This window comes from Corythoichthys intestinalis, chromosome 3, assembly GCF_030265065.1.
Source record: "Corythoichthys intestinalis isolate RoL2023-P3 chromosome 3, ASM3026506v1, whole genome shotgun sequence".
Classification (NCBI taxonomy): domain Eukaryota; kingdom Metazoa; phylum Chordata; class Actinopteri; order Syngnathiformes; family Syngnathidae; genus Corythoichthys; species Corythoichthys intestinalis.
Window position 1 is genome coordinate 54,507,047 of NC_080397.1, and position 26,353 is coordinate 54,533,399.

At 43.0% G+C, this 26,353-nt stretch overlaps 2 protein-coding genes across 2 annotated transcripts in view; one reads left to right on the forward strand and one right to left on the reverse strand.

The window, feature by feature from the left end:
* The first annotated feature begins 34 nt into the window (after positions 1-34).
* On the forward strand, positions 35-21,436 carry LOC130913381 (neurofilament medium polypeptide-like). Its single transcript, XM_057831963.1, has 5 exons — positions 35-664; positions 6,767-6,887; positions 12,979-13,178; positions 13,265-13,389; positions 16,102-21,436. Exons 1-5 carry the CDS (start codon positions 35-37, stop codon positions 17,063-17,065), a joined length of 2,040 nt encoding a protein of 679 aa, XP_057687946.1. The 3' UTR covers positions 17,066-21,436.
* The window catches only part of thoc5 (THO complex 5), a 37,115-nt gene continuing 28,877 nt past the window's right edge, over positions 18,116-26,353 (reverse strand). The window contains exons 15-20 of the mRNA XM_057831962.1: positions 24,714-24,825; positions 24,518-24,621; positions 22,591-22,678; positions 22,390-22,505; positions 22,113-22,303; positions 18,116-22,031 (exon numbers count right to left, since the gene is read on the reverse strand). Coding sequence (XP_057687945.1) covers positions 21,968-22,031; positions 22,113-22,303; positions 22,390-22,505; positions 22,591-22,678; positions 24,518-24,621; positions 24,714-24,825 — 675 coding nt within the window. The 3' untranslated portion in view covers positions 18,116-21,967. The remainder of the gene's footprint in view (positions 22,032-22,112; positions 22,304-22,389; positions 22,506-22,590; positions 22,679-24,517; positions 24,622-24,713; positions 24,826-26,353) is intronic.

A 26,353-nucleotide genomic window follows, 5' to 3' on the forward strand; every position in this document is an offset into this window, starting at 1 on the left:
CGGACGCTTCCCCCGTCATGCTGCAGTCACCATCATGAGTTTCACTGTGGAAAGCCACTTTTTCGGCTCGAGCGGACTCCGCAAGACTCGGCCGGTCTCGGTGTCCTCCAGCGGCTTCCGCTCCCAGCGCCGCCGCTTCACCAACAGCCAGCCGTCCTCCGGGGACAACGCGGACACCTTCACCTGGGACATGTCCCGTAGGAGCGAGAAGGAGATCCTGCAGGCGCTCAACGACCGATTCGCCGGCTACATTGACAAGGTGCGCAGCCTGGAGATGCACAACCGCAACCTGGAGGCAGAAGCGGCGGCCCTGCGGCAGAGCCAGAGCGGCCGCGCTACGGTGGGGGAATACTACGAGCGGGAGCTGAAAGACCTGCGTGGGCTCATAAAGCAACTTGGGAGGGAGAAGGGACGCGCGACCGTGGAGTACGGACGCCTGGAGGACGACATCCAGCGGCTCCGGGCCCGACTGGAAGAAGAGGCGCGCAGCCGGGAGGAGCTGGACGCGGCCGCTCGGGCTCTTAAGAAGTACGTGGACGAGTGCCGTCTGGCCCGACTGGAGCTGGACAAGAAGCTCGGCGCACTGGACGACGAGGCCGCCTTTCTCAAGCGGAACCACGAGGAGGAGGTTGCCGAGCTCCTGGCGCAGATTCAGGGCGCGCAGGTGAGATGAACGACTGTCATATTGTTTCACGAATGAATTCAACTATTGAATGATATTTCTGTGCACTAGTAAAATGACTACTTGCTAAATTTCTGGTGATGTTTTCTTAAATCTAGTCTAATCTCATCTTGTTTTGAGTGTTAAAAACAGATAAATGCACCACATTATTCCTCTGAATTTAAGTAAATACTAGTATTACCCAGGCCATTTGGGGCCCTAAGCAAAATAATGCAAAGGGGCCCGTATTTTTGGCCCACCATTTCGTCACAGTGCCATACATGCAATCCAACCCATACGTCCATATTTTGTATATTAATCAGATTTTGTTGCACTACACTGCATACTTTAAACTTCTCACCTCAAATGATTGTCAGTACTTACAGTAGATAGCGCCAAACCTTTTTCTAAAAGAGGAAAGAAAGAAGTTAAGGAAGAACTTTTATTTTTTTCCATCCATCCATCCATCCATTATCTTCCGCTTGTTCCGGGGTCGGGTCGCGGGGGCAGCAGCTTTAACAGGGAAGCCCAGACTTCCCTCTCCCCAGCCACTTCAACCAGCTCCTCCGGCGGGATCCCAAGGCGTTCCCAGGCCAGCCGAGAGACATAGTCTCTCCAGCGTGTCCTGGGTCGTCCCCGGGGCCTCCCGCCGGTGGGACATGCCCGGAACACCTCTCCAGGGAGGCGTCCGGGAGGCATCCGAACCAGATGCCCGAGCCACCTCAGCTGGCTCCTCTCTACGCGGAGGAGTAGCGGCTCGACGCCGAGTCCCTCCCGGATGACCGAGCTTCTCACCCTATCTCTAAGGGAGAGCCCGGACACCCTGCGGAGGAAACTCATTTCGGCCGCTTGTATCCGGGATCTTGTTCTTTCGGTCACGACCCAAAGCTCGTGACCATAGGTGAGGGTAGGAACGTAGATCGACTGGTAAATCGAGAGCTTTGCCTTTCGGCTCAGCTCCTTCTTCACCACTACGGACCGGTGCAGCGTCCGCATTACTGCAGACGCCGCACCGATTCGCCTGTCGATCTCCCGCTCCCTCCTACCGTCACTCGTGAACAAGACCCCAAGATACTTGAACTCCTCCACTTGGGGCAGGATCTCATCCCCGACCCGGAGAGGGCACTCCACCCTTTTCCGACTGAGGACCATGGTCTCGGATTTGGAGGTGCTGATCTTCATCCCAACCGCTTCACACTCAGCTGCGAACCGCTCCAGTGAGAGTTGGAGGTCACGGCTTGATGAAGCCAACAGCACTAAATCATCTGCAAAAAGCAGAGATTCAATGCTGAGGTCACCAAACCGGACCCCCTCAACGCTTCGGCTGCGCCTAGAAATTCTGTCCATAAAAGTTATGAACAAAATCGGTGACAAAGGGCAGCCTTGGCGGAGTCCAACCCTCACTGGGAACGAATTCGACTTACTGCCGGCAATGCGGACCAGATCCTGACACCGGTCGTACAGGGACCGAACAGCCCTTACCAAGGGGCTCGGTACCCCGTACTCCCGGAGCACCCTCCACAGGATTCCCCTAGGCACACGGTCGAACGCCTTCTCCAAATCCACAAAACACATGTAGACTGGTTGGGCGAACTCCCATGCACCCTCGAGGACCCTGCTGAGGGTGTAGAGCTGGTCCACTGTTCCACGGCCGGGACGAAAACCACACTGCTCCTCCTGAATCCGAGATTCGACTTCCCGACGGACCCTCCTCTCCAGCACCCCTGAATAGACTTTACCGGGGAGGCTGAGGAGTGTGATTCCTCTATAATTGGAACACACCCTCCGGTCCCCCTTTTTAAAAAGGGGGACCACCACCCCGGTCTGCCAATCCAGAGGCACTGTCCCCGATGTCCACGCGATGTTGTAGAGGCGTGTCAGCCATGACAGCCCGCAGTCCGCTTGGCCAGCCGGTACCTGTCAGCTGCCTCCGGAGTCCCACAGGCCAAAAAGGCCCGATAGGCCTCCTTCTTCAGCTTGACGGCATCCCTTACCGCTGGTGTCCACCAGCGGGTTCGGGGATTGCCGCCTCGACAGGCACCAACCACCTTACGGCCACAGCTCTGATCGGCCGCCTCAACAATGGAGGTGCGGAACATGGCCCACTCGGACTCAATGTCCCCCACCTCCCCCGGGACAAGGGAGAAGTTCTGCTGGAGGTGGGTGTTGAAACTCTTTCTGACAGGGGATTCTGCCAGACGTTCCCAGCAGACCCTCACAATACGTTTGGGCCTGCCAGGTCTGGCCAGCATCTTCCCCCGCCATCGGAGCCAACACACCACCAGGTGGTGATCGGTTGACAGCTCCGCCCCTCTCTTCACCCGAGTGTCCAAAACATGCGGCCGCAAGTCCGATGACACGATTACGAAGTCGATCATCGAACTGCGGCCTAGGGTGTCCTGGTGCCAAGTGCACATATGGACACCCCTATGTTTGAACATGGTGTTCGTTATAGACAAACCGTGACGAGCACAGAAGTCCAATAACATAACACCACTCGGGTTCTGATCGGGGGGGCCGTTCCTCCCAATCACGCCCCTCCAGGTCTCACTGTCATTGCCCACGTGAGCGTTGAAGTCCCCCAGTAGAACGAGGGAGTCCCCAGAGGGGGCGCTCTCTAGCACACCCTCCAAGGACTCCAAAAAGGGTGGGTATTCTGAGCTGCTGTTCGGTGCATAAGCACAAACAACAGTCAGAACCCGTCCCCCCACCCGAAGGCGGAGGGAGGCTACCCTCTCGTCTACCGGGGTAAACCCCAACGTACAGGCGCCAAGCCGGGGGGCAATAAGTATGCCCACACCTGCCCGGCGCCTCTCACCATGGGCAACTCCAGAGTGGAAGAGAGTCCAACCCCTCTCGAGAGGATTGGTACCAGAACCCAAGCTGTGTGTGGAGGAGAGTCCGACTATATCTAGTCGGAACTTCTCTGCCTCACACACCAGCTCAGGCTCCTTCCCTGCCAGAGAGGTGACATTCCATGTCCCAAGAGTTAGCTTCAGCAGCTGGGGGTCGGACCGCCAAGGCCCCCGCCTTTGGCTGCCGCCCAACTCCCTACGCACCCGACCCCTTTGGCCCCTCCCACAGGTGGTGAGCCCATGGGAAGGGGAACCCACGTTGCCTTTTCGGGCTGAGCCCGGCCGGGCCCCATGGGGACAGGCCCGGCCACCAGACGCTTGCCTTCGAGCCCCACCTCCAGGCCTGGCTCCAGAGGGGGGCCCCAATAACCCGCGTCCGGGCAAGGGAAACTGGGGTTCAATAATCTTGCTCATCATAAGGGGTCTTTTTGAGCCATACTTTGTCTGGCCTCTCACCTAGGACCTGTTTGCCATGGGTGACCCTACCAGGGGCTTAAAGCCCCAGACAACATAGCTCCTAGGATCATTGAGACACGCAAACCCCTCCACCACGATAAGGTGATGACTCATTTTATTTTTTTAAGCTTGTAATCAAGTATCAAAACTCACAAAAGTCAAATAAAGCAAACTGTAGTAAACAAAATAGAATATAAATTAAAAAATTGCCAGATTGGGGGCCTCATAATGGTCAGGGGCCCTAAGCAGCTGCATAGTCTGTGTATAGGCTGGGCCGGCCCTGGTACCAGGGGTGAAAGTGGCTAGAATTTCTTGCCGGAACTTCCCGCCGTGAAGGTCGCCACGGAGCCAGAAATTTTGTTTCTTTGTTTATTTATTTATTTATTTTAGGGCTGTCAAACAATTAAAATCCCTAATCGAGTTAATTACAGCTTAAAAATTAATTAATCGTAATTAATCATAATTCAAACCATCTATAAAATATGCCATATTTTTCTGTAAATTATTGTTGGAATGAAAAGATAAGACACAAGACGGATATATACATTCAGCATACGGTACATAAGTACTGTATTTGTTTATTAACCTATAACAATAAATCAACAAGATGGCATTAACAATATTAACATTCTCTTAAAGCGATCCATGGATAGAAAAACCTGTAGTTCTTAAAAGATAAATGTTAATAAAAGTTATAGAAATTTTAATGTTAAAACCCCTCTTAATGTTTTCGTTTTATTAAAATTTGTAAAATTTTCAATCAAAAAATAAACTAGTAGCTCGCTATTGTTGATGTCATTACACCATGCTCACTCCCCAAACCCATAAAATCATTTGGACCCAAGCGCCAGCAGAGGGCGCTAAATAACAAAAAACAAGTAACAAGTAACAAGCGGACATCACACTTCTGTCATTTTAATCTGAGCGGGGCATGTCTAACTTGGCAGTTATTTCTATAACACATACAAAACTGATTTCCTTACAAATTGTATTTATTCAATGATTTGCAAAATTCAATAACAGCAATAACCGCAACCTCCATCTCCTATTTTCCCTCATTTCCTCACATACTAAATGCCAAATCTAAATTTTAACTACTTAAGAACATAGGATGTATATGAAAATTGGAGATAATGTATAGTTACTTTTTTTTTTTTTTTTTTTTTTTTAAATTAAAGATATAAGTAACATATACTGTACTTACAGAAAAATGCAGTGGGGAGAACAAGTATTTGATACACTGCCGATTTTGCTGGTTTTCCCACTTGCAAAGCATGTAGAGGTCTGTAATTTGTATCATAAGTTCTCTTCAACTGTGAGGGGCGGAATCTAAAACAAAACAAAAAACAGAAAATCACGTTGTATGATTTTTAAATAATAAATTTGCATTTAATTGCATGAAATAAGTATTTGATACATCACAAAAATGTAACGTTTCCTGTAGTCCTTGACAAGGTTTGCACACACTGCTGCATGGATTTTGGCCCACTCCTCCATGCAGATCTTCTCCAGAGCCTTCAGGTTTCGGGGCTGCTGCCGGGCAACACGGCATTTCAGCTCCCTCCATAGATTTTCTATCGGGTTCAGATCTGGTGACTGGCTAGGCCACTCCAGGACCTTAAGATGCTTCTTATGGAGCCACTCTTTAGTTGCCTTGGCTATGTGCTTTGGGTCGTTGTCATGCTGGACGACCCAGCCACGACCCATCTTCAGGGCTCTCACTGAAGGAATGAGGTTGTCGGCCAAGATCTGGCGATACATAGCCCCATCCATCCTCCCCTCAATACGGTGCAGTCGTCCTGTACCCTTGGCAGAGAAGCAGCCCCAAAAAATGATGTTTCCCCCTCCATGTTTCACGGTTGGGATGGTGTTCTTGGAGTTGTACTCATCCTTCTTTTTTCTCCAAACACGACGAGCCGAGTTTGGACCCAAAAGTTCAATTTTGGTCTCATCCGACCACATGACCTTCTCCCATTGCTCCTCTGAATCATCCAGATGGTCAGTGGCAAACTTCAGACGTGTCTGGACATGCACTGGCTTCAGCAGCGGGACCTTGCGTGCGTGGTAGGATTTTAATCCATGACGGCGTAATGTGTTTCTGATGGTTTTCTTCGAGACTGTGGTTCCAGCGGTCTTCAGGTCATTGACCAGGTCCTGCCGTGTAGTTCTGGGCTGATCCCTTACCTTCCTCATGATCAGTGATGCCCCACGAGGTGGGATCTTGCTTGGAGCCCCAGAACGAGGCAGATTGACCGTCAACTTGAACTTCTTCCATTTTCTAATAATCGCTCCAACAGTTGTTACCTTCTCACCAAGCTGCTTGCTTATTTTCCTGTAGCCCATCTCAGTCTTGTCCAGGTCTATTATTTTATCCCTGATGTCCTTTCACAGCTCTTTGGTTTTGGCCATTGTGGAGAGGTTGGAGTTTGTTTGTTTGAGCATGTGAACAGGTGTCTTTTATACAGGTAACAAGTTCAAACAGGTGCAGTTACTTCCAGTAATGAGTGGAGAACAGGATGGGTTCTTAAAAAAGAGCTAAGAGTCGAAATACTTACTAGTTGGTAATGTACTTATACTTATTTCATGCAGTTAAATACAAATTTATTACTTAAAAATTATACAATGTGACTTTCTGGATTTTTGTATTAGATTCCGTCCCTCACAGTTGAAGAGAACTTATGATACAAATTGCAGACCTCTTCATGGCTTGCAATTGGGAAAACCAGCAAAATCGGCAGTGTATCAAATACTTGTTCTCCCCACTGTAAATGCTGATTTGACTTAACATATGCAGATGACATTTGACCTGCGCGACACGCACAACGTGGACGTGACCGGAGCTCTGCGGGAGATCCGCGCGCAGCTCGACTGCCACACTACCAAAAATGCAACGCAAGCTGAGGACTGGTTCAAAGGTAAGGTGGATATGGGGAAGAGAAGTATTAAAGCATTATTTAAAGGGCCTAAAGCAGTGGTTCTTAACCTTGGTTTGATTGAACCCCAGGGGTTCGCTCAAGGTTAAAGGGATCCTCTATTTTTAAGACAAGTAATTGTTAAAAGATAAATGTTAGTATGAGTTATAGTAATTTTATATTAAAACTCCTCTTAATGTTTTTGTTTTAATAAAGTTTGTAAAATTATTTTAAGTGATAGGTCGCCATTCTTGTTACGTCGCAGTGCGTGACATCACCGGGCCCGTTGCCGAAATTCCAGCGTGTCACTTGTTAGCTTTCCCAACATGTCGTCGGTTCTTCCCTTCCTATTTGAACCAGATCTGAAAAGTGAGGAGCAGGACAGCACTGTCGGTCGTTCACAAGACGATTTTCAGGGAAAAATGCGTGCAGCAAATACCTGATAAGACAAAAGTTGGGTAAAAGTCTCAATGACAACAGAGCGAGAGTGTATGCTGTTGGGAACTCCGGTTTGATTAGCAGATATTCAAGGTAAGCATATTGCGTTTTCAAACTTATCCCAATATAATTATGTAGATTGTTAGCATCAAGAGCTGTCGTGTGCTTTACATGCAGTACAGGCCGAAGAGCACACCTTGTGTAATCCATGTCTTGTACATTGTAACGCGTGCTAGGTAGGATACGTGTATAAAAGTACCAAAAAGTGGAGAAGCTTCCACCTATGCACATTTATTCAAAAAAAATAATATTTCCACCTTGACCACTCTTCACTCGGGAGCTCACCAGTACGCAAACACGCGTTCCCTGACGAACTCCAACATTGTTGTAAGGTCCATGTCAGAGTCACTGTCGTCACTGTAGCGTGCCATAGTGCTGTGATTATTTGGTATGATTTGGGGAAAACTCCCACGAAGAATAGTCAACAAAAAAGAGAGCAATAGTAATCCAAATCCGCATTTTCTACTCACTCGTAGATCCAGGAATTAGACCGATCCCATGGCAATGTTGCAGCCGAGATCAGACCGTCGATTCCACAAAATAGACTGATCCGAACAGCCACTGTGGGACCGACGAATAAAAAAAATAGATAGATCCGAAACCAATATTGCAGACCAGGAGGGACCGTCGGATCCAGAAAGTAGACGGATCCCTCACCTGACTGAGGATCCAGGATACATGTTCGGGCGGCAGTTGCAACAACGCGTGATGGGTAGGATAAGTGCATACAGAGACCAAAAAGGGGGAGAACCTTCCACTTATGCATATTTATCTACTAAAAATAATAATTCCACCTTGACCACTCACTTCACTCCCCTTGTTTCCATTTGACTGGAAATTGCATCCAAAAGCAGCACATTGTGGCATTTTACTTCGCGAGTTTAGGCAGCAATAAGCAATTGTGGAACACGAAAGATACCAATGACGTCATCACTGCGAGCCCGCAAATCATGGCGCCAACTAACGGTCAAAATATGTAGTAAATCTTTTAAAATATTGCCAGTGATTTAACATTTTATGTGTTTCTAACAACTATTTTAGTACAAGAGAACAATTGTGGTTTATTAGGGCCTACATGTATTTAAGGTAGAGGATCGCTTTAAGACACACAGGGCCCTATTTTAATACTCTGACTTAAGGCCAAGTGTCATTTTAGACTAGATTTTGGACTGGGTTGCCTCCAATTTACAGGCTTTCTTTCATTTCATTCAACTCCTAGCCCTCTAATGGGAGAAGAAAATGGTTTGCTCAGTGGAAGGTTGACTCACACTTGGTATGCTTAAGTTAACAGACCTACAGGCAGCGTGCACTGCGCAGATAATAAAAAAACATTTCACGCCATGAAAATAGTATGTGCTGCAGAGGTGCGACCATAAAATGAGAATGTAAACATGAAATTTCATTTTCCAACGTGAAAATTAACTACAAAAAATCAAATGTATTTGTAGTAAATTTGAAATTTAAATAAATTTCAACGGGAATTTGCTTGCTAGCTTAGTTACCGTTAATTTTCAGACTAAGGCGCACATGAGTATAAGCCGCCGCTTACCAAATTTGACAAGAAAACGGCATTTGCTCATAGATAAGCCGCACTGGATTATAAGCAGCAGCTGTCCTCAATGTATTATGGGATATTTACACCAAATGATAACCGGTAACAATTTATTTGGCAGCGGCATCATAAGACTGTCATAAGACCAAATGAACCACCATTCATTGCTTCAAGAAGCTTCATTTGGCCATCACTGCTCCCTTGGAGGAGACAGGAAACCTCTGCTGCCACCTGCTGTCAACATTGTTGTCGTCCAATATGCCTCCTAGGATGCATGGCAGCAATACAGATGGAAATAACAATGATAATTTCTTCAGTTACTGTTCCAGTTGTTTCATCAATCCGGCAAATTATCTCACTTTTGAATGGATGTAAAACATCCGAGCTGGACATAAATGGAGTTAGTGACATAATGAATGAATGAATGAATGAAATTTTATTGCCATCATCATCAGTATCATTGACAATCATTGACAATTACAAAATGTGATATGATTTGCCCGAAGGAACCGAAGAAGAAGACAAAGGCAGACGGGAGGAAGCATATGCTTATCAGTTTCCCGTCCCCCGTACAACTAAAGACGCACATTCAGACATGGTTCATACATCAGAAGGCCACAAAACTGTACAATAACACAATCAACAATCTGGGTTTAGTAACTCAGCGTCCAGTCAAGCAGCTCGATTAATTTCAGGGCGTACAAGGTTATGGCTTTGTCATGTCCCTGACATTTTTGCATCCGTTAGCTGTGGGAACATTTTGTTGTGGCTTTGTGTGTGGCAAAAGTGATTATGTGTTATCACAGCTGGTGTGAGTAGCGACTCAAAATGCTTTTCTTATAAGTCTCTTAAAAGGATACATTGCTAAGGTGTACATGGTGGCAACAATTGGCGCACACAGCGGTTCCATGTTTATTCCATACTCTTTCAGTTTAGCAATTGCCAGTTGCGCCACTGTATCACCTGGGCTAGGCGACAGTTGTAATCCAGAAATGATGAGCTCATTTGCGCGTCGGGACTGGTTGAGATCATCAGCCAAAATTTCCATTCTCTTGATGCGAACATCTATCTCCTCGACCGCCTGCTTGAGTTTCTCGTTTTCAGAACGAATTAACTGGAGCTCTCTGACGATTTCTTGATTCTGGTTTTGAATCAAGCCAGTCAATGAGACCAACTTCTGAATTGGGGATTTTATTTCATCCAAGTCTCCACGTTTTAAATTCTTTGGAGCCATACTGGGAGTCGAGCTTGCTGGCCCTGAGCGCTTATCAGTTAAGATAAGAGAGTGTGCGTCTGTACACTTCGGACGCAGACTAATTTAATTTGTCGGATGACACTTAATTAACTAATTCACTCCCAGTCATTTTCACCGGTGCAACCCCCTTTGCTCCCGGCCGTTTTACCGGATTTTGACTGATTTTGCAAGGCCCACAGAAAATTCTGTTCCATTGCTATATATACATGGAACCCACCAAAAGAAAGATTAGGCTCTCTTCTTTCAGCAGGAAAAAAGTTGGTTCATATCTTTTTCCATTCTTTACAAATCAGCATTAGAAAATAGCTTAGTTTGACTAATTTTCCAATTTCTGATGAAAAAACAGAAATTGAGCTTTTTGTAAAAGCATACATTTCAAACATTGACTTTAACAAAGATATTTTTTGCTTTAGTTACATCCCAAACATCTGAATGTTTTCCTTTTACAAGATAACAAACAACAAGACAAATAGAGCTTTAATAGCAAAGTAACAATTTATTTACACGTAACTAACTGCGAGATGACGCTGTTGTGGCTGAGACAGCCGGGGTAAACTTTTCCCTCATCGTCGCCCGTCCCATAAAGATGGATTTTTTTGAGTCTCTGCGGGCTCTGCTCGGTGAGCAGCACGGACTCAACGGCATCGTCTGCTGCACTGGTGGTCCCGGTCGTTCTGCTCGGTTGTCCAGCGCCTGGCATCCCAGGCATCCTTTTGGTTGTTCTGCTCGGTCGTCCGCCGCCTGGCATCCTGGACGTCCATTCGGTCGTCTTCCGCCAGGGCCCCGGCTGTGGGGCCTGGCCGTTCGTTTCCATTGTATCGGGTTGGGGGTCTTACCAAATGCGCTACTGCCCTCTATTGGCCAGTTTTTTTGCTTTAAAATGGATTTTCAGCTTTGTGCTTTGGAGCTTGGTTGAATCAGAACCCAGAGATGCTTCTTGTGAGAAAAAAAAAAAAAACGTAAAAGACGTATAAATATGTCTTTGGGACACTGAAACAATTAAAAATAGAACGTATTTATACGTTTTTGGGAGCAAATGAGTTAATGACATTGGTCATAAGCATTCAGTAATGCCTAAGGCCGTCTTATGACACCGCTGTCAAATAAAATGTTACCCTCCTTACCCAATGAATCAGCAAATAAACCGCACTGGACTATAGGCTGCAGGATTCAAAATGAGGGAAAAAAGTAGTCCGAAAATTACAGTAATTGGTTATCGAAATTAGAGATGTCCCAATCACGTCATTTTCATAGTATCGGAATCCGCAAAAAAATATCGGCCATGCATGCCTTTTTTTTAAATATATATATTTTTAAATTAAATCATTTTCTAATTGTATTTAACGTTACAGACATAATATGTTACACTCATCCAGAGTCTTTAGTTTAGGCTTAAGATGAGGTTATCAAATTTATCCCGATAACGGCGGTAATTCATTTTTTAAAAAATGTATCACGTTAAAATATTTAACGCAATTAATGCATGCGCTGCACGACCCACTCACGCATTGTCGCGCTCAATCTGTACTGGCGTCGTTTTACCTATATGGAGAGATAAAAGGAAACGTAAAATGAGTAGAGTGAATTTTGGCAGCTATTGGAGCCTTATTTTAATTGGCTAAAGCCTTACAATCCCTCTCCCTACGATTAGAATTATCATGGGAAGCAATGTGGTGAAGCAAAGTAGCAATTGATCTTTTCCTAATCACCTTGTTATTTCTCAACGCAGAGAAGATATATCAATTGGTAGCACGACGCACAGTCATGGTTCCACTTCCCATCATGCATTTGGGCATGGCTACAGTATCATTTACTGAAAGCTCAACAAATACACTAGATGGCAATATTTAGTCACAATATACAAAGTCACAGGTCTTTCTATCCTCGGATTCCTCTCACAGAAAGAATGTTAATAATGTAAATGCCATCTTGAGGATTTATTGTCATAATAAACAAATACAGTACTTATGTACTGTATTTTGAATGTATATATTCGAGTTTTATTCATTTTTTTCTTAATGCATTGCCAAAATGTATATGATCGGGGAAAATTATCGGGAATGATTGGAATTGAATCGGGAGCAAAAAAAAAAACAATCGGATCGGGAAATATCGGCATCGGCAGATACTCAAACTAAAACGATCGGGATTGGATCGGGAGCAAAAAAACATGATCGGAAAAACCCTAATCGAAATAGTTGTTAATTTGCTAATCGATTAGCTGTGTATTAATCGATTGTTGCACCTCCAGAAGAAATAATTCGTAGTGCTGCAGTTAGAATATAATTTTTAACCTTGAATTCAAACCTTAATCCATACTGCTTTACTGCAACAAGGTCACAGTAAGGGCTGTTTAATCTAATCATGATGTTCGTGTGGGGAAGCACCAGGCAAATGACCTTCCCAACCTGACAAAATCTTGACTGAAGATGCAATATAGGCACCAAGTGAATGTAAACACATGCTGAAAGACTATTTATGTACTGTAGATTATGAAGAACATGACATTTTTTAAAGGGGTGTGTGTAAAGCATATTATACACAATCCATTTAGAAGGCTTAGATTGTGTTGAAAAGAAGCTCCCTGCTGATCTACTTGGTACAAAACAAACAGTATGACCTTGTCTATGTGATGCATTGCTGACTGCAGCAGTAAGGCTTATTCGTGCTTGCAAGAAGGTCCCTGGGCACCCCAGTCACTAGCAGTAAATAAGAATGCTTCAAAACAGGGTAGTTGTGTTTAGTTTAGGATTTACCAAATGTTTCACATTCAACATCGGTGTCCATAGTGCGCATGGAGCGTCTGACAGAGGCGGCCAAGTCCAACCAAGATGCCATCCGGGGGACCCAGGAGGAGATCGTGGAATATCGTCATCAGCTCCAGAGTCGCACCATCGAGCTGGAGACTCTCCGAGGTACCAAGGAATCCCTGGAGAGGCAGTGTCTGGAGAGCGAGGACAGACACCAGGATGACCTAGACTCCCTTCAGGCAGGACAAGCGCAAATGCAGAAATCACACAAGAAAAAAGATGCTCATATCGTGATTCTGTGTCATGTTATGTGTTTAACTTGCAGGAGCACATCAATCATCTGGAGTCTGAGCTGAAAAACACCAAATGGGAGATGACTAGCCAGCTAAAGGACTATCAGGATCTACTGAACGTAAAGATGGCTCTCGACATTGAAATAGCTGCTTACAGGTTGGTTTTCTGATATCTTAATTAGAGGTCGACCGATATATGGACTTTTTGCCAACATCGGAAAATAAACCGATAAAAAATGATTTTGATCAGGCACCTGTGTGGGCAATTGTAGCCGCCGCTGACTGACAGTCGGACTCCGGAAGGACCCTGCAGCAACTTGAAGTAACCCTGGGCGATAAAACGATAACAAATAGCGTCATATAATTTTTGTCAACGGAAATGATAAAAAGGCTTGATAAAAGTCAATAGATTTAAACTGTAATTAAACTTTACGAACACCAGAGGGTTCTGATGCAACACGAACGCTAGCACTGAGAGGGTATTCGGTACATGAAGGAACACTATTAAAGTCTGATACAATGGACCGACATATTTTTCTGGCTTGTAACCTTTAAAGCAATGGCTGTCTTGTTTGTCAAATTTTTGAAACTGAGTATTTTCTTTTGTCTATTTATTTAGTTTACATTGTCAGACACCTTAAAACTTCATGCACAAAATACTTTAACTTGGTTAATTTCTGAGCTTGCATATCTATCTCAGATTTTTGTGCAATGTTCTGCATTTTATTAACTTTTAATTTTGTGCAGTATTCCTCATATTTGTGAAATACTGTGTAGTAGTTTGTCACCATGTATGCAACTTTGTTCTGGCACTAAAGATTGGTACAAGCAGCACCTGGATTTGTTAACTTTCATTCAGGGGCAAAAGTCATACTTCAAATTTGAAAGAAAAAATTATCGCGATGATTATCCTGTTTAGAAAACTTTTATCGTGATAATGATTTTTGTCATATCGCCCAGGTTTAGCTTGAAGGCTGGCTGCTACAGGAAGCTTAAGGCTTGCCTGTTTTGTAAATATCCATCCATCTATCTATCCATTACTTACCGCTTAATCAGGGGCCAAGTCGCAGGGGCAGCAGCTATAGCAGGGAAGCTCAGACTTCCCTCTCCCTAGCCACTTCAACCAGCTCCTCTGGCAGGATCCCAAGGCTTTCCCAGGCCAGCCGAGAGACAATCGTTTTAGCATGTCTTGGGTCTCCCACCAGTGGGACATGGCCGGAGCACCTTTCCAGGGAGGCGTCCAGGAGGCATCCGAACCAGATGCCCGAGCCACCTCAACTGGCTCCTCTCAACGCGGAGGAGTAGCGGCTCAACGCCGAGTCCCTCCCGGATGACCGAGCTTCTCACTCTATCTCTAAAGGAGAGCCCGGACACCCTGCGAAGGAAACTCATCTCGGCCGCTTGTATCCGGGATCTTGTTCTTTCGGTCACGACCCACAGCTCGTGACCATAGGTGAGGGTAGGAATGTAGATCAACTGGTAAATCAAGAGGTTCGCCTTTTGGCTCAGCTCCTTCTTCACCACTACGGACCGGTGCAGAGTCCGCATCACTGCAGATGCTGCACCGATCCGCCTGTCTATCTCCTGCTCCCTTCTGCCCTCACTCGTGAACAAGACCCCAAGATACTTACAGTAACTCCTCCACTTGGGGCAGGATCTCATCCCCAACCCAGAGAGGGCAGGCCACCCTATTCCGACTGACGACCATGGTCTTGGATATGGAGGTGCTGATCTTCATCCCAACCGCTTCACACTCGGCTGCAAACTTTTCCAGTAAGAGTTGAAGGTCACGGCTTGATCAAGCCAACAGCACCACATCATCTGCAAAAAGCAGAGATGCAATGCTAAGGCCACAAAACTGGACGCCCCCAACGCCTTGACTGCATCTAGAAATTATGTCCATAAAAATTATGAACAGAATCAGTGACAAAGGGTAACCTTGGCCGAGTCCAACCCTCACTGGGAAAGAATTCGACTTACTGCCGGCAATGCGGACGAAACTCTGACACCGGTCGTTCAGGGACCGAACAGCCGTTACCAAGGGGCTCGGTACCCCGTACTCCCGAAGCACCCCCATTGAACTCCCCGTGGGACACGGTCGAACACCTTCTCCAAATCCACAAAACACATGTAGACCGGTAGGGCGAACTCCCATGCACCCATTAGGACCCTGCCGAGGGTCTGGAGCTGGTCCACTGTTCCACGGCCGGGACGAAAACCATACTGCTCCTCCTAAATCCTAGACTCGACTTCCAGACAGATCTTCCTCTCCAGCACCCCTGAATAGACTTTACCAGGGAGGCTGAGGAGTTGGATCCCTCTATAATTGGAACACACCCTCCGGTTCCCCTTCTTAAAAAGGGGAACCACCACCCCAGTCTACCAATCCAGAGGCACTGTCCCCGATGTCCGTGCAATGTTTTAGAGGCGTGTCAGCCACGACAGCCCCACAACATTCGGAGCCTTTAGGTACTCTGGGCGGATCTCATCCACTCCCGGGGCCTTGCCACCGAGGAGCTTTCTAACCACCTCAGTGACTTCGACCCCAGAGATAGGAGAGCCCACCCCGGAGTCCCCAGACTCTGCTTTCTCAAAGGAAGGCGTGTCGGTAGAATTCTAAGTATTGTAAGATTTTTTTTATCATATGCAATGATGCTTCAGGCCTTTAATGTGTTTACTAAGTGATCAATACACTCTCAGTCTAACTCGTTGCGTAGTCACGTTAGCAGCAGTCAACTACAATTTCTTTTAGATATCGGTGTCAGCTTCGACATTTAGAAATCCCATATCGGTCGACCTCTACTTAATGCAGTGTTTATCATTCCACTTCTCATTATAATCTGTGTTTGCATGTTGGCACCAAAAACAGGAAACTACTGGAAGGAGAAGAGAGTCGTCTTGTGTCAGGAAGTCCGTTTTCCTTCCTGGATAACAGAATTTCAGTGCATTTGAAAGTGAAAGATGATAAAGTGATTGTTCAAGAGCAGACAGATGAGACCCAGGTCACTGAGGTGACAGAGGAGGCAGAAGAGGATGAAGAAGGTGAAGAAACTAAAGATGAGTTGCAAGAGGAGGAAGAAACTCAAGTCGAAGAAAAAGAGGATAAAGGAGAGGATGCGGGTGAGCAAGAAGAGATGACCAAATCGCCAGGGAAAGTTCAGAATTCCCCTCAACCAAAATCACCTCCCAAATCGGAGAAAGTTCCAAATTCTCCTAAATCCAAATCGCCACCAGCCAAATCTCCCATGCCCAAATCTCCTGAAAAATCACCAAAATCCAAATCTCCTCCGAGCAAATCCCCTCAGTCTAAATTTCCGCCTCCCAAGACACCAGAACCTCAGGAAAAGGATAAGGTCAAGTCTGTCCCTGCACCCAAAGACGAAGCTAAAGAGGAGAAAAAAGACAAACCTCAGCCTGTTAAAGACGAAACGAAGGATCCACCAGTTAAGGAGGAAAAGTCGGGACAACCAGCAAAAAATGTCGCTGAGAATGAAAAAGAGGTTGACAAACCAGATGTAAAGAAAGTGACCGAAAAAGTTGAGGTTCCAAAGAAGGAAGAAACTCCAAAACCTTCGAAACCTGCCGAGAACAAAACTCCGGCCTCTAAACCTAAGGATGAGTCTCCTCCCCCGGTTGAGGAGAAGCCCTCCACTCCTAAAGTGGCCAAGGCAGAGCCAGAGAAAACAGAGAAGAAGCAGGAACCTGAGAAACCAGAAATTAAGAAACCAGAGGAGAAAAAGGACGCAAGTAAAGGATCTGACGATGGAGGGAAGGTGGAGAAATCTCCTGGCACTGAGTCCAAAGACAGAAAGGAAGAGAAAGCCAAGAAGTAACGGAAAGGACAACAACAACAAAAAAAACTATGGGTGAGAGAAGGAAAGATGCTCAAATGTTAAGTTCAGAATTTTTGACATTAGGCCTACTCTTAGTTTAATAAGTCAGTGGAGTTGATTTCAACAAATTTTGTGCAATTTGTCAGTGAATTGTTAGTTTTAGTGCTCCGGAGTGGCTAAGCTAGCGCAAGTCAATGGTGCCTGATTAGCATGCCGATAAAAAACTACATTACCAGATCTAACATGGTCAAATATATTCAAAACACAGATAATTGTTCGAAATACCCATCCGGCCAAAACAATGTCCCACCAAACTGCCGTAATTCATTTCATTTAGCGGGACTATTTTTTTTTTAGATGCGTAATGCAACCACAATAGAGAGGAGTGCTTCGGCCACTCGTGCTTAGTCTGCTGGGGATTTCGTTCTTACAACAACAACAAAAAAAACAGCGGTGAAAAAACTGAAAACTCTCCGCCATACTTGCCTAGACAGACTGTTCGCTGCAGAGCTGCTGGATTACAAACATTGCTGTTAATACTATAATTATTGACATGCAATGTTAATTTTTAACAAACCCATCCTGAAAACATAGCCAACTATTACTCGCATGTGTCAACGGTGATTCTCATGTATGTAGGTATGTGCCAGTATGAGATTTTGACGGTATGATAACCTTAAGCAAAAATACGGCGGTTTCACGGTATTGCAATTAGAGCTGGGAATCTTTGGGCACCTAACGATTTGATTACGATTCAGAGGCTCCGATTCGATTATAAAATGATTATTGATGCACCCCGCCCCCTTCTTCTTCTTTTTTTTTCTTTTTTTTTTTTTTTTAAATGTATTGTACATTAGTTCCAAAATTGTTCAAAAATCCTCTCAGGCTAAACCAATTTACTATTTCAGTATCAAGTTTAGTGCTGCAACGATTAATCGATTAACTCGAGTATTCAATTAGAAAAAAATATTCAAATTAAATTTTGCTGCTTCGAGTATTCGTTTAATTAAAGTGATGTTGTAATGGTTTATTTTGAAAGTGTTTGCATTTAGTTTTATTGATTTGGGTGGATACACTGCCTTATAGTCTGCTTTAATTCACATGGCTGAATCCAGGTGCTCCCTGTTAAGACCAACATAAGCTATATTTTGTTTGAGCTGTTTTTTTTAATGCATCCGTAATTTAGTTTATAGGTATTTAGCCTATTTTTGTGGGGATATTTGTCTGAACCATTTGTTAAGAGCATTGTAAAAAAGTTAGCATTTTATAGCATTTAAACTAGCGGTAACTTTTGCGATGCAAGTTAGCCAATTGTTCTTTTGTTGTACAAAGATCATCATTTATTATTATTATTTTTTTAATACCATTTGAGGCCCAGCTCAGGTAATAAATTTTTCATGTTCCTTATCCGATTACTCGATTATTCGGCTACTAAAATAATCGATAGCTGCAGCCCTAATCAAGTTAGCATATAACTTTAAACAAATATACAAAAATAACAGTAAATAAAAAAACTCGTCCCCATTCTGTATCAGCAGCTTTAAACTACATTCAATTGATGTAATGTTGTGAATCAACTGTTACAGTTGTTAAAATTGCTCCCGTTATTCCATAATTTCCCCTTTGTCTACTTTTGTCAAAGTTTTAAAACTATTTCATCATTTAAAGATACATTCAAGACAAGATTCTGCCGATTTAGGAGTATTTTAGATAAAAAGTTAATCAGGTTCGCTAAAACAAAGCCTTCTAGAGAGGTCTACTGCTTTAAGATGGCGGCTGTTTACTTACGCCGGAAAGTCTGTCATTTCACATCTCTGTTCAATAATACATGTTCTAAAACCGACGTCGTCTGTCATTTTGCATCCAGTTCTACATATATATCTACTGTAGCCGTATGTTTGTAGCAACTAGGCATTGTTTGTAGCGGCTGTCAGCCGCAGTCAGGTATGATTGTTTTTTTTTATCTAGCGGCATGCGTTGAACATGATACTCTCAGTCCGTTCCTCATTGTGTCCCAAAGACCGCGGTGACTGTGTTTTACTTCCGCTTAACCTGGTATAATTCAATAATCGGAATTTGGATATTTGTGAATCGTTCTCGAATCTTCCACGGCCGAATCGCGAATAATCTAAGAATCGGAAATTTCGCACGCCTCTAATTGCAATTATAGCTCTAAAATGTGTTATTTTGAGATGGGTTAAAAAAAAAAAAAATCCATTAAACAGGATTTTTAGATTTTTTTCACAACATATTTGCAAAATGTTTACAATGGCGGAAGACTTTACAAAAGTAGGCTAATGGTAGATAGGAAACTAGTTAGCCGTCTCGGCATGCTAACTAGCCACGTTTTCTACCTCGTTAACAAGCTTACGTTATAGTATTTGTTTTACCGTCACGAGGCACACTAAACCAGTTTGAGTGAAATCTAATAGCTGGTGGCAAACGTTCATGACAGCGTTTACATATTGTGTAAAGTGACGGATGATGGTCAGGTAAATGTGAAATCATGCTGGAGATGTTGCCTGCACATCAGCTGACCTTCCTCAAGTTTCTTTTCAATAGCTGAAGTACTCCCATACTTGTAACATTTGTCTATTTTTGCGGGGGTAGGAAAAGCTCAGACGTGTAGGGCTGCAGGTATCGAATATTTCAGTAATCGAGTATTCGACTGAAAATTCTATCGAGTAATCCGATCGAACAAATATTTTTTTAATGTAAAGAGCAATTATAAATATACAAGAAAAAACAAGAAATTTCACCTATTTTGAACCATTTTCAGACAATGTTTTTATTTTCGATGTACATTTTTGAAAGCAGCTAAAAATTGAATCTCAGATGTGACTAGAAAAAGGAAAAAGAAAACAAATTCACGGCTGTCACTCAAAAAGCTTCTAGATCTTATAAAAAGAAATCTTATTTCCTACCTAAAAATGTCATTATGCCTGATAACACACATCACCTAAAAGTTGAAGTTTTTCCCATTTGTGTCAAGCTATTTTTAAGTTCTAGTTAATCAAGTTTTAAGTTGTAAGTAGGGCTGCAACTATCGATTATTTTAGTAGTCAATTAATCGATTAACTAGTTACTTCTAATAATTGAGTAATCGGATAGGGAACATGAAAACTTCAAATACCTGAGCTGACCCTCGAATGGTATAAAAAAAATAAAAAATAAATAAGGATCTACTGTATGTACAACAAAATTTACATAGCAACAGTCCACTAGCTTAAATGCTATAAAACTTCTTTTTTAACAATGCTCTTAACAATTGTTCAGACGCATATTCCAGCAAAAAAAAACCTGCTAAATAAAACTATAAATTAAATTACGAATGCATTGGAAAAAAACATTAGCTCAAACAAAAACTTGGCTTATGTTTGCCTTAACATGGAGCAGCTGGATTCAGCTACGTGAAATGAGGCAGACTAGAGGGCAGTGTATCCATCCAAACCACTAAATTCAAACACTTTCAAAATAAACCTTTACAATGCCACTTTAATTAAACGAATACTCGAAGCAGCAAAATTTAATTTTAATCTTTTTTTCTAATCGAATACTCGAGTTAATCGATTAATCGTTGCAGCACTACTCAGATGTAGTGTCACTGACACAGGACAGAGCAACAACTGGAAGGGGATAGGTGAGCACTGCCGCTCCAAGCCACGGATTTCCCGCTACATTTTTGGGACCTCAAAAATAGCTAATACGGTAACTACGGTATGACAGAAAATTTTAGTGGTTTTGAAACCGTGACGTTTTTATACCACAGTAAACCTTGAAACCGGTAACAGCCACATGCCTACATGCGTACACGTTTATTATTGGTATGCTAAGCAGGCACCATTGACTCGCACTAGCTTAGTCACTCCGGAGCCCTGAAACTAACATAACTGCATTGAATTTGTTGAAATCAACGACTAATAAACACTTGCTAACTCGAAGATAAAGCTTTTATGTAAAAAATTCTGAACTTCCCCTTCAAGCATAAGAAAACTTTATTTCTATTGTCCTATTTACGCACCATTAACGCTAATACATCTGTAGCCAGGTTTATCAAGCTCTTTACAAATGTGAATGTGACAGCTGCCTTTCAATAAAGTGCATTTACACTGTACCTGCACTAGCCTTCAAGGACAGATGCTAAGCTGAACATATTGACCCCAAATATATTTCATGTATACAAATATCCACATTATATTTGCTATAATAGAAATTAGTAAGACCGACCTGGATGCTTATTGTGCACTTCTCCTAAACTGAAATGTCACTCTTGCAATGCTCTGATAATATTGACTGTAATGTGTGTAAACCTGTTACCTGAAAATATGCAACACAAAGCAAAAATAAAGAACGACAACGACATTTTGTGGCTCAAGTTTGAAGGGAAATCGCTCCGGAAAACCTTGGTGAAAATTAGTGAAAAGTCTGAGCGGTAAATGCTGCAAACTTGCCTGCATTGCAGAGGAAGAAGGGGTGGAGACGCTGCACCCGTCCTCACGTCCTGTCAACCACGGTCATGTATAAATGAGGAGCAGTGCAGCATTTGGCATGATTTCCTATTTAGTTGCATTTCCTTCACAGCATCAGTAACACACGCAACAGAAGCCACTTAGAATGAGTCAAAAGTCCACTTGATTGAACCGTCCTGTGCAACCTTTTGTAGCTGGATTCCATGAACACACAGTGAAGAGTAATCAGTGATCTCACATTCTATAAATAGCACAGCAGTAAGGTTGCAAGGAGAATGACAAACATTTCAATATATAGAGTTTAAAACCAGTTCTAACACATTTTCATCAAAATAAGGTATTGCTTTATTTTCAAATCATTCTAATATTTCATTAAAATGTCTAAAATGCCTCAAATAGCTGTGATGAGTAAAACCGTTTAACAGGAAGACTTTTAGCGATGACTGAAGAGACCCAGAGGATGGTTGTATTTGAATGGTTTTAGACGATTTGGACCCCTGGGAAACAAAAAGACAACAAGTCAGATATAAGTGGACGTCAGAGAGTGGGAGATTTTATTATTTCTTTTCAGTACACACTTGACAGTACGCAGGCACATCTTTTCACGGGGAAACTCCCGTGGTCCTTCCACACCATCATCCTGTTCTTCGGTCTCCAGGTAGACATCCAGACAGACACATAGGCGTGAAATCTGATTGGTCAAGAGCTGGTAGCCTGGACGTGGGCCTTGTAATTCCTTTTTGAACACGTTCACCTCACTTTCCATGGCCTAAACGTAAGAGACATCGGTTAGCTTTTTTTTTTTTTTTTTTTTTTTGTGTACGGGACGTTCATTTTGTGTTAAATTCTTTTTACCCTAAGGTTGTCATCAGTGCGCCCACTGCGCTCTCCCTTCCAGCTGAGCGAGAGGGAGAAGAGAGGCGAGATTTCAGGGTAACGGGGATTTAGCACCACTGCAGCCTGAAGACTAGCTAAAAAAGAAATAGAAAAAAAAAAAACAGATGGTTAAATTTATATGAAGCACAATACTGTAAGTCAACAGAAATGGTTACTTACCTGTGCCTCTTTCAATAACCCCACTAAAATACATATCAGTCGCTTTTGCCAGACCAGCATCAGTCACATGACGTGTAAATGTCAGATCCTGGCAATGACATGCATTATAGGCATTACTATATGACATTATTGAAAATGCACAAAATATAAATGCCACTTTTGTTCAATTATGCGCCCTGTAAAGTTCTAAAATTAATTTGTATACTGTGCTTGGGTAATGAACAAATACCATGTTGCTTTCGTCAACGATGAGTCGATGACCATAACGAAAATATATCGTCGACCATGATGAGTTAAAAACCTGTCTTGGGAGACTAAAACATAACGAAACGAATGCCATTTTTCGTCTGACGAGACAAAAATTCACCATAGTTTACGTCATAAGTTCACAATGTGTGACATTTTTTTAGTTAGCACGCATCGTAGTAGTGTTTGGTTGTGTCACTCATTTGACGTGCTGCGCCCCCAACCTCCTCTCACACACGCCTACTCGGTGATAGGTGTCCTCCTCAGGCACCAGACTTGCTTTTTATGAAACATGTCAGGTGCTGCTTGGTAAGTTTTCTTTTCTTGGTTAGATATGCCATGTTGATTTAACCCTTAAAAGTCTGCTGAGTGATTATCACACACTAAATGTAACTTATAGCATTAGCATAGCATTCACATTTTGCGTTGTGTCTTAAACAATTAGAAAACATTTACATACAGTCCATTGTGTCCAGGAGAATTTAATTAATTGTACATAATGTACTGTTCATTGTGTCCAGGAGAATTTAATTAATTGTACATAATGTACTGTTGAGTACTGCTGAATAGAGCTGGGAATCTTTGGGCACCTAACGATTCGATTACGATTACGATTCAGAGGCTTCGATTCGATTATAAAACGATTATTGATGCACCCCCCTCCTTTAAAAAATTTTTTTTTTTTTTTTTTTTTTAATGTTTTGTACATTAGTTCCAAAATTGTTCAAAAATCCTCTCAGGCTAAACCAAACTAGTATTTCAGTATCAAGTTAACATATAACAGTAAACAAATATACAAAAATAACAGTAAATAAAATAATTCCAGTCCCCATTCAGTATCAGCAGCTTTAAACTACATTCAATTAATGTAATGTTGTGAATCAACTGTTACAGTTGTTAAAATTGCTCCCGTTATTCCACAATTTCCCTTCTGTCTACTTTTGTCAAAGTTTTAAAACTATTTCATCATTTAAAGATAGATTCAAGACAAGATTCTGCCGATTTAGGAGTATTTTAGATAAAAAGTTAATACAACAGAGCCTTCTAGATGCTTTAAGATGGCGGCTGTTTACTTACGCCGGAAAGTCTGTCATTTCACATCTCTGTTCAATAATACATGTTCTAACACCGACGTCGTCTGTCATTTTGCATCTAGTTCTACATATATATGATATCTACTGTAGCCGTATGTTTGTAGCAACTAGCAACTGGGCGTTGTTTGTAGCGGTTGTCGGCCGCAGTCAGGTATGATTGTTTTTTTATCTAGCGGCATGAGTTGAACATGATATTTACTCTTGGTCCGTTCCTCATTGCGTCCCAAAAACCGCGCTGACTGTGTTTTACTTCCGCTTTACCTGGTATAATTCAATAATCGGAATTTGGATATTTGTGAATCGTTCTGGAATCTTCCACGGCCGAATCGCGAATAATCAAAGAATCGGAAATTTCGCACGCCTCTAGTTATTATCATTAATATTTATACACAAGAGTTTCCGGATCGGACCAAATACGTCCCGGAACCCAAAATCAAGAGGTACCGGAACATGTTCCGGTATGATGCGGCTCAAATTAACCCTCGGCTAAAACTAAACGAAGACTAACACATTTTGAAATGACTAATAAGTATTTTCGTCCAAAAGATTAAGAAGAAAATAAGGGCTCCCAAAAACAACGCTGATACCGTGTACTCCTCATGCGTGATGGTGGTCCATCGAGCTAAACGGGAAATAATCTTGGCTGGAAAGAGGTGCAGACACTCAGTGGTGACAGGGATGATATTGTGCTCTGTGAAAATAAGAAAAAAAAGCTCAGCCACAATTGAAAAGCTCTTCACTAGGCCAACTTAATGTGCATGGTTGATGGTAGCATTACGTTACCTAAAGATGCAAACTGCTTATGCAGAGCCAAGCGGGACAGAACCCGCCCCCTCAGGAGCTTCATGGTGTTCTCCATATGGCTAGCACTTAGAGAACTGCCCACAAGCATACCCTAGACAAAAATCAAGAAATGAAGCTTCCTGAGTATGAGTGTACAAGCCCTGTTCAAGATTAATTTCAGTCATCTCCTGGGGTCAGGTGAATAAAAGTTTAAATTCTTTTCCTTGCTGTACTACATGCAACCTGTATGATCCAGTCCCTGACAAAAGTCTTGTCGCTTATCCGTTTTGTAGAAACAATTGCTAATAACCTGACTTTTAATTATTCAATTGGTTTCAGAAATGGCTCATATGAAAGCTAAGACCCTACCAAATGATGTTGAATCTACAAAAATATGTTTCACTGAGAAAAGATTTATCATTTAATGAAGACATAATGGTCAAATTTTTACAAGACAAAAGTTTTGTCGCCTACAGAAAGTAGTGTGAAAATTGAACAAAAAATGTACTTCAAATACAAAAATATGTTGCATAACATAAGCGAATTAAGTAGTGGTGCTGTGAGATCCAAATTTAATATTTTATATGACTTCCATGGGCTTGAAGGACCGCATCCATGCTCTCAGGGTGCAGACAATTAAAAAACCGTGTGGCATTTGCCAAGGGCCACAGCCTGTCAAAAGGATGGACGCTGGAAAAGTGGCAAATGGTGGAGTTTTCAGATGAATCTTCCATTGAATTACACCACAGTCGCCGCAAATATTGCAGGAGACCTACTGGAGCCCTCATGGATCAGAGATTCACTCAGAAAACAGTGAAGTTTGGTGGTGGCAAAATCATGGTCTGGGGTTACATTCAGTTAGAGCCTAGTTCGGGCCTAAAAAATCCAGCCCGACCCGACACGGCCCGCTGGTATTGAGGCCCGACCCGGCCCGAGCTCGATCACTTAACTAGATTTGCAGGCCCGAGCCCGAAAAATCCGATTTTTTTTTTTTTTTTTTTTTTTTGAGTGACGCGGAAAAAACGCAGCAGCAGCAATTTATTTTCATTTCTTCGAGTTGGCAGAAAAAAACGCAAGTTTTCTTAATGTTTAAATAATCTACATATTTTTTTGAGAATTATCAAAGCATTCACACAACGAAATAACGCTGGGAGTGTTTGTTAAACATATTTCTGAGTGTGTGGGATATTGTTCTCACATGGACGCGCCTCTCTGACAAGGAGAGGGAACAGCAGCAAAAAAAAAAAAAAAAAAAAAAAAAAAAACTACAAATGCTTTGAAATAACATTCTTTATTGTAACGACAACAATACCAAAATAAAAAATAAAAATGAAATAAAAGCTTTAAACTGCGGGCTAGCCATGACTGCAGTCGGCAACTTGCGGCCCCCGCCTCATGTCTTGCTCTTTATTACTGATAAATAAGGGAAATAATTAGACCGGCTCTGACTAAAAATGGCGAAATGGGAGAAAATGAAAATGAGGGCGGCGCCTCGGCCGTGCGCAAACGGTACAGCGGGAGGAAAAGAAGAAAAAGCGGCCGGCGCCACGGCGTTCGTGCACACGCACAAGCAAAAGCGCAATACAGAGAGCCTGCTCTCCATTTTTTATTTATTTATTTATTTTTTAAAAATAATTTAT

Excerpts from the sequence above, each read along its gene's own strand:
- LOC130913381 (XM_057831963.1), top strand. The coding sequence starts at position 35 with ATGAGTTTCACTGTGGAAAGCCACTTTTTCGGCTCGAGCGGACTCCGC. Across the intron at positions 665-6,766 it reads CGCAGATTCAGGGCGCGCAG|ATGACATTTGACCTGCGCGA; the intron begins GTGAGATGAACG and ends TAACATATGCAG. Across the intron at positions 13,179-13,264 it reads ATGACCTAGACTCCCTTCAG|GAGCACATCAATCATCTGGA; the intron begins GCAGGACAAGCG and ends TTTAACTTGCAG.